General features: G+C 43.2%; 1 protein-coding gene across 1 annotated transcript in view; it reads left to right on the top strand.

Moving 5' to 3' along the window:
* The first annotated feature begins 2,750 nt into the window (after nt 1–2,750).
* PPM1L (protein phosphatase, Mg2+/Mn2+ dependent 1L) overlaps nt 2,751–10,724 on the top strand; it is a 382,513-nt gene continuing 374,539 nt past the window's right edge. The window contains exon 1 of the mRNA XM_037841562.1: nt 2,751–3,901. Coding sequence (XP_037697490.1) covers nt 3,503–3,901 — 399 coding nt within the window. The 5' untranslated portion in view covers nt 2,751–3,502. The remainder of the gene's footprint in view (nt 3,902–10,724) is intronic.

The raw sequence follows: 10,724 nt of genomic DNA, 5'->3' as shown, positions 1-10,724 counted from the left end.
ATGTACTTCCCAATGGAGATGGTAAATATGCAGAGTGCAAAGCTCATCCCAAAGACTAGAATCAGAACTGTGGAATAAGAATCCATGTATTTTTTATTTGAGATTTCTGTAACAGAGATCTACTGAAATGTTATAAAAATTAGCTTAATCATTCCAGTATCATTGGGTAATCAATAAATACCATACTACTGAGTTGGTGGTCAGAAGACCTGAGTTTGAGTTTCCAGCTTTTTATTTGCTGAACTGTGATATTCATTTAATATCTTTGTAGCTTACTTTCTCCATATTTCTAAACAGAGATAATAGCTTTTCTATCTTCCTCATAAGATTATTATGAGAATGAAAATAAGTTACATGAAAACCTTTGTAATCTCAAGGAATATGCAAATGTCAGTTTGTCACTAGAGGAAAGTCTTTTTTTGTTTCTCTAACATTAAAATTCACAGTAAACAGTAACAGAAAACTCACTTGGGCCTTTTTTTGAAATTACTCTTTAAACATGAATTTCTTAATAGAAACAGGAAAATGTCTATGGGGTCTGCTTGAAAAAACATTTTATTGATTTTCACAGATTAATTACTTAGATATGTCAAGGCATATCTTCAGATTCTGTGGTATATCTAGATTTATTAATTAATCAAGTCAAGCTTTCCTTTTGATATTTAACCTCTAGAGAGAACAGTATGCCCCTCCCTCTTTATTTAGTTATGGGGGACATAGAACTCATGCCTCTTAAGCATGTCTGTTCTGCTATCATCAATATAGTAATGTGTGGACAAGCTGGATGGGCCACTGGATTTGAAATTTTACTTTTATTCCAGGGCCCAGGTTGATTTGTAGTTCTGGAATCTTGATCAGCTTTTCTGCAAGTTGCCTTTGCCACAGAGAAAGAGATTCATGTGCACAAAGACTGATAATGCATCCAAAGACCATTTGCTAATTTACAGTAAGAAATGCTGTAAACTCATCTTCATAATAACCCTAATGCATTACTTTGGCGTTATAGTTCCTGAAGACTTTTATATTCATTATCTCATTTTGGAATCTCTTGCATCATGACCATTGAACACAATGACCTAATTTATTTTTAAACTGTTTATTTTCTCTATTTATCAGCTGGAAAATACAGACAAGTGCCAGGCATAATAGGAGGCCATAATCCTGGTTCTCAAAAATACTGTTAGCAGTGCTGCATATTTCCTTCCTGTGTTTTCTTCTCAAGTTTTTAATCATAGAGCTCATTGTGAATATGCCATTTATATGTTAAAGTTTGAATTTATTTTTCTGATTATGATGGAAAGATACGCCTTTTGTAGAAACTTTGTAAATGTTTAACAAAATAGACAAAAGTCTAGAGCAGAAAATAAAAACCACGTACAATATATTACTGTAGTTAACCACCGCGAGCATTTTGGTGAGTTTCCTTCCAGTGCTTTCCTTTTTTTTTTTTTTTTTTTTTTTTTTTAACATAACAGGGATCACACCAAGGCAGAAGGCAGAAGTGCTTAGGGGATAGACATTGGCTTGGCTAGGATCAGGCATCGGCTACTCTCTCCAGTACAGTGGACTGGAAGCTGCCGATCAGTACACTTCTTCCAGGGGTAGCAAGGGTGAATATTTTCCTTTAAAGCTAACCTGTTTCTGTATTCTAAGCTGACTAGACCATTGTTCTTTTCTTATACCCATTTCCAGTTTTCAAGGCCCACGGACCCCTGCCGACATTTCAGCAGGTTATTTTTGACAGCTTCTGGAAGCCGGCACTCTTCTCTGTGGCCTTTAACCTGTGCTTATCGAAACCTCCCCTCCCCCAACCCCACCCGCCTTCACCTTCTCCTGCGATGATTGAGGAGGTAGTTGAAGGTCGCTAGTGAGGAGCTTCAAAGAGATCCTCAAACCTGACCAGCAGGGTCAGCACCCTTGTCCCGCGGCAGAGTCAGGAGCGCCCCAGGGCCTCACTCCGAATCTCCCTGTGGGAGGGTTGCGACTAGGGACAGACTTCGTGGCAGCGAAGTCCCCTGCCTCAAGGGCGGCAGCCGCTCGCCTCAGACCTCGAGTAGGGAGGCCAGCCCTTTCCCTTTCTTCCGAGGGTTATCATCTGAGCACCCTTCCTTGTGGCTCTGAGTCTCCCCATCCTGTTGCTTTTGGGCCGGACTTTTGTCGCGAGAAGGCTGCTAGGCCTCAGGCCCATTCTCCGTCTCTCAGGAGATACGGGCAGAGGCCTTTGTCGCAGAGAAGCGCCAGGAGGTGACTAGCGGCCCAACACGATCTTCTCCGCGTCGCTTTGAAAGCCGGAAGAAGTACGTCCCTTCTCGCTTGCCTTAGGCCTGGCGAGGCGGAGACCGCACTATCTTACCGGGGAGGGGAGGCTCTCACGTGCGACCCTCTATTTCCCAGCGGGCAGCGGTGGCTTCCGGGAAAGCAGCGATAAGATTACTACGGTCTGTATTATATTGATTTGGGAATCCTCAAAGGAGGCATAACCTCCGCATAACCTAGGCAGTGGACGCGCGCCTCCCCTCCCCCTCGATTCTCCTGGACCTCCCTGGTGTGTAGCGTGCGCCAGCCGCAACATAGAGCTTCCGCAGCCTTTGACAGTTCAGCACCAGCACCTCCCCGCGGCGAACCCAGGCGCTGGGAGAGCGGGACGGGGCGGGACGAACGCGCGTGGGGCGGGGCGAGGGACTGGGGCCGCGAGGAGGGGGCGCGCGAGCGAAGCCGAGCCGAGCCGAGCCGAGCCGAGCCGAGCCGAGCCGAGGCGGGAGGCGCCGCGGAGAGGCAGGCAGAGCCCGGCTGCCCGCCTGCGGCTTAGAGCCGATTGTGCCGCGTCGCCGGGCTCTTGTACCCCCACCTCTGCCCCGGCTCCCGCAAAACTTTTATTCTCTGGGGCTCCTTAGGGTATGTGAAGGGCTCGGAGCTCCCGGCCGGCTCCACGCTCCCCTGCAGCCGCGGCCGAGGGGACGTGCATCTCTCGCCCGTCGGGCTCTTGCGCCCAGCACCTCCTCACCTGCTGCTAGCTCCGCGAAGCCGCGAGGGGGCACCGCTGGAGGGGCAGCGCGGGCGCCGGCGCCCCGAACTCTCCCGCCCATCGCGGCGGACCCGCCCGGCGCAACTTTAACTTGATTCCTGTCGCCCAGCCCGGGCACCCGCGGCGGCTTCTGTTCCTCCTGCTGCAGCTGTCTCACCACCGCCGCCTCACAAAGGGGCGCAGGGAGCAGAAGCGGCGCGGGCGGCGGACACGGGCGTCAGTGCGCAGGGCGCTGGCCTCAGGAGCCCGGGCCTCAGAGCCGCCGAAGTCGGGAGACAAAAGGGAAACTGCCTCTGCTCGCGGTGCCGGCTTGGAGCAGCCTGCTCTCCCACCACCCGCCGGCTCTGCGCGCCTGCTTTCCTCACCCTCGGCCGCCGCTCTGCTTCCCTCTCCTCCGGCTGTCCCCGCAGTGCTCCGGGACCCGGCAAGCCTTCTGGGCGCGCGTCGCTGCTGGTGGTTGGGACTCTAGCATAATAAATGATAGAGGATACAATGACTTTGCTGTCTCTGCTGGGTCGCATCATGCGCTACTTCTTGCTGAGACCCGAGACGCTCTTCCTGCTGTGCATTAGCCTGGCGCTGTGGAGTTACTTCTTCCACACCGACGAGGTGAAGACCATCGTCAAGTCCAGCCGGGACGCCGTGAAGATGGTGAAGGGCAAGGTGGCCGAGATCATGCAAAACGATGGGCTCGGGGGTCTCGACGTGCTCGAAGCCGAATTTTCCAAGACTTGGGAATTCAAGAACCACAACGTGGCGGTGTATTCCATCCAAGGTCGGAGGGACCACATGGAGGACCGCTTCGAAGTTCTTACTGACCTGGTCAACAAGACGCACCCGTCCATCTTCGGGATCTTCGACGGGCACGGGGGCGAGGTAGGAGTTTCCGGGGCTTTGTTTTATTGTGTGGGGTGTGTGTGTGTGTGTGCGCGCGCGCGTGTGTAAACAACAGGACGTTGTGTGCGCTAACGGGTAGGACCTCGGTACGAGGGGCGTGGTGATGACCTGGTGCCGGACTGGTCAAAGCCAGTCGTTCCAAATGGGGCTCAAGTTGTAAAAACACTGCTGGATCCAGACCTCCTGGGACTGAAGGTCCGATTTCTGGGAGGGAGGGTCATTCGCAACCTATTTCGTACTTCTTAATTTATGAGGCTCCTAAGCCAGAATCCAGCAAATGACAAGTCTTGCGAGGTATTAATCACAAGAATTAATGGTATATCCAGGGAACTTTGGCGCCAAGTCTCAGTGTCCTTGTTCTAAGGTTTGAGGCCGCGCTATGCACAAAGAAGAAAGAAAACGGTCTTCGATGCTCCATTAGCGAAGAGACTAAATTTGCAGAGCAGAGTGGGACTCAGTGAGGGAAGCAGTGACTCCTTCCCATCACCTTCGCTCTGAGGAGGAACCCGAGGGCAGCTCTGCGCTTCTTCCCAACTCCATCAACTTTGTAAGTGCAGTTGGGTTAACTGACTGGAGCGTCTCTCTGGCCGCCTGGTTTTAGCTGGTTCGCTGCGCGGGACCAGGGTACCCTGGAACTTTGCAAAGGTGGCGGTGCCCGCAGAGGAGGCGGTGCTCGGACTTCACCCCTGCACACTGGCCGGCTTGGGACCCAGACATCTCTCGCTTATAGATATCTTTGAGGTTCATCTGGGATTAGGAGATGGGGCTAGAGGACGGTTTAGATGCCCCTCACTTTATTTTCGCCCCAGGGTGCGCTCTGGGGCTCATGTTTCCTGGAGGATAGGGCAAGGATTGACTTCGATCCCAGGGCAAGGGCCCAGGCGAAGTGCTTCAAAAAGCATCAGGCCACCTCATCTCTCTTGAGTCAGTTTGTAACAGGGTTTCATTGCTGCAGACGTTTTCTTTCTCTTTCTTTTTTGGCAGCATACTTTCTAACCCTTGTCCCCCCAATTCCTACCCCCCTCCCCAGCCCTGTTCTCCCTTGCTCCCATCCAACTTTTTTCCCAAGTGTCATTTCAGGGCCTTTCTCTTCTTTGGGTGGCTGTAGGGGACCCGATCTCGATCTTTAAAGCGTCTGCTTGTTGTTTGGCCTTTGTTTTGGATGAACACTGAGAAAACTTTCACTTGATTATCTTATTTCTTTTATACAAAGTCACTACACCCACCTCTCTGCTAATCTTTCCAAAATACTTATTGTATTTAGCTGCCATGTAGAACCAAGTTTGTCATGAATGAATGACAAACTTAGTAGGAAAACTTATTTGGTAGAACTGAAATCAGTTATTGCTATTTTCTGTGAGTCCTAGCCCTTTTTATAATCTGACTTTCAAAATGAAAGTTTCTCCCTGGTTGTAATTTTGTTGCCTCTTGTATTGTGTAGGGTTTCCCTCCCTTTGGTCACAGGTAGGTGAAAAATGGGAAATTATTTGAGGAAAGAGATGCTACATACTTGGGCAAAAAAACATACCTGAATGACAAGGTTGCCATGTAATGAGTGATTTGTTTTCTTGGGTTTGGTCAGAGTGTCTACATTTTCATTTTATGTGCCTAGACTCTTGTAAATTGTTTAATAGGCTTACTTTTTATATTAAAATTGTTGGCAGATGATAATCTGTTTCTGGTCTTAGAAAGCACAGATTTATTTTTAATTTAAAGGTGTTTTATTAATGTGAAACCATGAAGTTGGTGGTTGTCTGGGTGTTTTATGTTGGCATGCTTTGAACCAGAACATGGAAGTGAATGGGTGGTTTAAAATTTTTTTTTCTTTTAAGTTATTCTAATACATGAAAGTTACAGACACAAACAAGAATCAGATTGAAAATTTCTAGTACTAATTTGTGGCAAATGTACCATCCTGGAAAAGGGACACAGTAAATGTTTTATTTTACATATGCCTGACTTTTCATTAAAATTTTTTTATAAAGGAGATGACCATTGTTAGCCAAAGCATGAAATACCTTTCATTGTATTTTACCTAAAAAAAGCCTGCTGTTTTCAAGATAATATTATGTCTACCCTTAAAAATAGAATAATTGTTCTCTCTGTAACGTTCTGCAGAGTGCATCCAGTTCATTTGTTTTGGCTTTGCTATAGGGCAAAGTAAGGAAAGTGTCATAAGTAGGAGTTATTTAGTTGATATTGGGAATGTGATAATAACAAATAATATTAGGTAATTTCTCTCTTGCTTTTTCTTTATAGATTATTGAAAGAAAATTCACCATCTAATTCTTGTCTATTTTGTTTTGTTTTAACATTTGTTTAATGTTCACCAGATGAGGGTGCCACTGTTTGATTTTGGTGTAAATGATAGTTATCTGCATTCAGAAAAAAAAAAAGCTTTTTCTGAACTCTCTTGTTATTTATATGTATATGCTGTCTATCTAGTTGTTCAGAGGATAAATTAAAATTTAATTTTTTCTCTAATTACTCAGACTAATAAAATAGGCCATAAAAGTCTGGGGCCCAACTACAATTGTGGACTTTTTAGATCTACAAGGAACCTGAGCCACCTTGTACATCCATTTAATACCATTTTTTAAGATGAGGACAGGAGAAGTCATGACTTTTCTAAGAGTACATGGCTAGTTTGAAGGCTTCAGTTTGGTGATCTTTATAGTAAACCACTGGACAAATTAGTTTGCATATTTATCTGGATAGATAATATCCTGGAGATACAAGGGTGAATGAGACATGACCCTAATTCTCAAAAAGTTTCAATCTCGTAAGAGAGATAGATCCATATATCAAAAATTATAGTCATGGTGTGCTTAGGGTTTTATGGAAACACAGAGGAGAAGCATTTAAATCAAACTGGGAGATGGGAGACCTAGGGAAAGACATCTTGATCCTTTACTCCATGGTTAGGAACATAGGCTTTGACTTGAGATCTCAGTTTGAGTCTCTGCTCTGCCTTGTACTAGCTTTGTGATCTTGGGCAAGTTGCTTAAGCAACTTTATCTAGGAGTTTCTTTATTCAGAAAATAGGGATAATAATGCATGAAAAGTATACCATCAGGCATTATGTTAAGTATTGAATGAAGAGAAGAATGTAGAAGAAAGTGCAGAGAGCAAGAGATTTGCTGTGTTGGGGTGACAGTGTTCAAGGAAGAAATGCTACATGTGGGAGCCACAACTTGGATCAACAGAACAGTGTATATTGGGCAAAAATAATTCAGTAGGTATCCTCAAAACAGTCTAGCTATCTTTTGTTCTAACTTCTGGTTACTAATTCAGGATTCTAGGTATGCTAGCACAGAGGAAGCTGCCTCTTAGCTTTAGGTACAAATTTTCTGACTAGTGAAAAGAAATATTCTCTATGATGAATTAATAAATTGGTATTTTGATTTGTACTTCAGCTTCTTATGAGTTAGGTTATCATGAGTTAGTTCTCTTGAGCCTATTTAACTGTGGATTCTTTGACAAAGATAAGTCTCTGGACTTGTTATACTGAGGACCAGACTTTGAATGGCTATGACTTCTTCCATATGATGACATCTTAAAGAGCCTTGTCTTGGTGGTCCAATGGGCCAGCGTCCTCATTTGATGCCTTTGGGACATTCAGCCTCCATTTTCTGAGGGAATGGCTAAATGTTTATGTGTCCAAAGCTATATGAATGATTGTTTTGCTATATAACATAAGAGTAAAAACAATAAAAAGGTTTTTAAAAAAGCTCAAATTGTATCAATTGGTGTGGAAAGATGGTCATTTTAAAGTTCATAAAAAATGTTTATCTAGGAAAATGGTTGTTTTTGTGCTTATCTGTAATTTTTTTTCTACAAGTAAAAAGTGGGTTTTTAATTTTTTATATGGACTGGAAGAAATATCACCACCAATTTTTTGAGGCAACTTTGCCAGTGTTCGATGGCTAAAACCTATCTAGAAAAATGGATTGTTATGTGCTCCATATGCTTATGGATATTATTGAATTAAAGGTCATATATCTTGACAATTGACACAGCTTGGCTGACGGTTGAGGCTTAGAGTTCCACATTTCGCATCAGAGAGAAGCTGTACTGCAGATGCTTGTTAGGGGTTGCAGTCGTGATGCTCAGCACTTCTCAGAAGCTCAGAAGAGAAGCTGCTAATGGAGGGTTGCCTGCGGGATATACAGCCTAGTTCTTTAGATCAATGGTTCTTATCTTTTCTTGGGTCATATTTCCCTTTGAGAATGTTATGAAACTGCAAGACATATTCTCCTAGAAAAATGCACATGGACATCAAATTTTGTTTATAATTTCAAAGATCAGTGGATGCATTGAAGCATCTGGATCCCAGATTAGTCTAGATAGAATAAAATCTCTTTGTCATAAACCTACACCTGCTGGGAGCTGTGTACCTGGACCCATTCCTTGGCTCTCCTGCCCTCCTCTACATCATTTGCATTTATTGATGTTTGTGCCTTCATTTTCCTATGAGTGTCGTTATGAGGAATAGTTTTCCAAAGCTCTCTGACAAATCAACTGCTCTGATGTTGAGGAGTTTGTTGGTTACCTTGTATAGTGTCCTCTTTATAAGGGCCATGGGAAAAGTAGTTCTCTGATATCTTTTTGTTTTTAGCTTAAGTTATGCTAATCATGTAACTGATGGGTCACCCTGTGTTTGTTCGCTGCCAGAAGTGTTAGAGCTAAATCTCTGACCTGCCTCTAGCAAATGTGCAGAATTTTATAGAACACATTCATTTGGTATATGAACCTAACTCCCAGGACAGCTTGTCTTTCCCACATTCAATTTTCCTTTGTCCTATTTTTTTTTTCCATCTCGTATAGTTGTCATTTTATCTTATTGTAATATCTGTATTTATGTAAGTTTCTGTGGGACCTTTCTGAAATAAGATATATTGTAAATCTGAGTAAATATGAATGGTACAGTGAATGATCTACTTTTGAGACATTATAGCTGCTGTTAGTAAATGTTTGACTCCCACATTACTGATATGCAAGAGATCTTTGAATTTAGTGTGGACAGATGCTTTATGTTTAAGAGAAAACTCAGATTATTTTTATTTGAAATGCCGTGTTAAAATTTCTGCCAAAATATGAGTCTTTTGCTTTGTTTTGTTTTGGTTTGACAACCCCTCTTTCCTGTGCTTAGGGAACCTCTTTATAGATGAAGGTCGGATCTTGACTGCTGATCTTGGTGTATCTTCCAAACTGGTTGTTTAGAAATTCAGTTCAATAAAGTCAACATTTTATATATAGTCTGTCACAGTGCTAAACCTGTGTGATGCTCAAAAACAAATCAGTGCATTCTCTGCCCTCAGAGAACATTCCATCTCCTTGGAAAGATGAGCTTTTAAAAAAAATAGTGGAGCTACAAGATACAGTTAGGCTGCTGATGAGAATGCAATGGCCCAACTGAGGGAACTTGGGAATCTTGGATACTTTTGAGGAGGAACTGACAGAAATTGGATGAAGGGAGATGGAGAGGATAGCATTTCAGGTGGTAGAAAAAGTATGAAAATGATACAAAGGAAGGAAAATGCAGGCATAGTTGGAGAAAGACAGGTAACCCCTTTTGTTTAGAGCAGGTTTTCCCCACCTTCATTCAATCTAGAAGCCTGTTCACTATTTTTTCCATATTTGAGTACCCTCTGTATTTTGATATACTCAATATTGTTTTTTAGATTGACTGCATTTTTTTCTTAAATTAATTATTTAAAAAGGAAACTTCACATCAGCACTGTGAATAGAAAATCAATAGAGTGAAATTTTTGGCCTCTAACCTGCTAAGCAGCTATTTTCATCTTGATAGAGAAGAATGATTATAAAAAGCTTCCTCTCCTAGTCTGTGGTTATCTGTAGAGTCCCTCCATCCCCTCTCCTTGATTTTTATTGGCAGAAAGATGGCTTTTAAATTTTAATTGCCAGCCATAATTTGAAGTGAAGCAGGCTGTTTGCTCCCCCTACAAGTAGTGGATACCTCTAATGATGCCACTGTTTTAGGAATCCTGGTTTGGAGCATCTCTTTTCACTGTGACTCACATGACAAATAAGATCTCATGTGTAAGATATTTCCATGGGGAACCTAGGATTATGGGCAGCTCCCAATGTTCTGGCAGAAATTCTACCTCCCATTTCTAATGCAGGTAAGTGAGAAGATATATGAATCCTTTCTAGTTTATTTTTAAAAAGTAAATAATTCACAAGTTTGGGTACTTCAGCCATTGTTGGTCACAGATTGTTTGTGATGTACTTAACAGTGGACAAGTTACCCCTGGCTTGAGGTTTAGGTTATATATAGGTGAAAAGAGTGGAAGATGCATCTGGAACTCTTGTCATTAGTACTGTTGAAAGCCACACTGAGGAGCCTGGGCTGCATTTTATAGATTTTGGAGAACCATTGCATATTTTTGAGCAAAGGAATGGCATAATATTCATGCTTTAGTAATCCTGTTCCTCTAATATTTATAGAGGACTGATTTGAATGAACAAGATTAGGAGGATGAAAGGGGTGTCAAATGGGAAGCCTGCGCCAAAGCAGTGAAGATGAAACCCGGGGCTGTGGGTCATTGCTGAAACAGAGGAAAGGATGGATTGGAACCCCCTGAGGTGTCAAGGTTGAGGCCAGAGTTTTCAGTGTGGTGCCATCAACATGAAACAGGGCAGCTGGATGGAGGAGCAAAAGTAATATTTTTATTTTGAGTGTTAATGTTTGAAACAATTCTTTTATTCTTAGTTTTTACTTTGAACTTTTACCACTATGGTAATACTTTTTTGTGGTTTAACTTTTATTACCAATTTG

Source organism: Choloepus didactylus, chromosome 1 (genome assembly GCF_015220235.1).
Source record: "Choloepus didactylus isolate mChoDid1 chromosome 1, mChoDid1.pri, whole genome shotgun sequence".
Taxonomy (NCBI): Eukaryota; Metazoa; Chordata; class Mammalia; order Pilosa; family Megalonychidae; genus Choloepus; species Choloepus didactylus.
The sequence above is the reverse complement of the archived record's forward strand: the minus strand, read 5'-3'. Positions and strand labels throughout refer to the sequence as shown.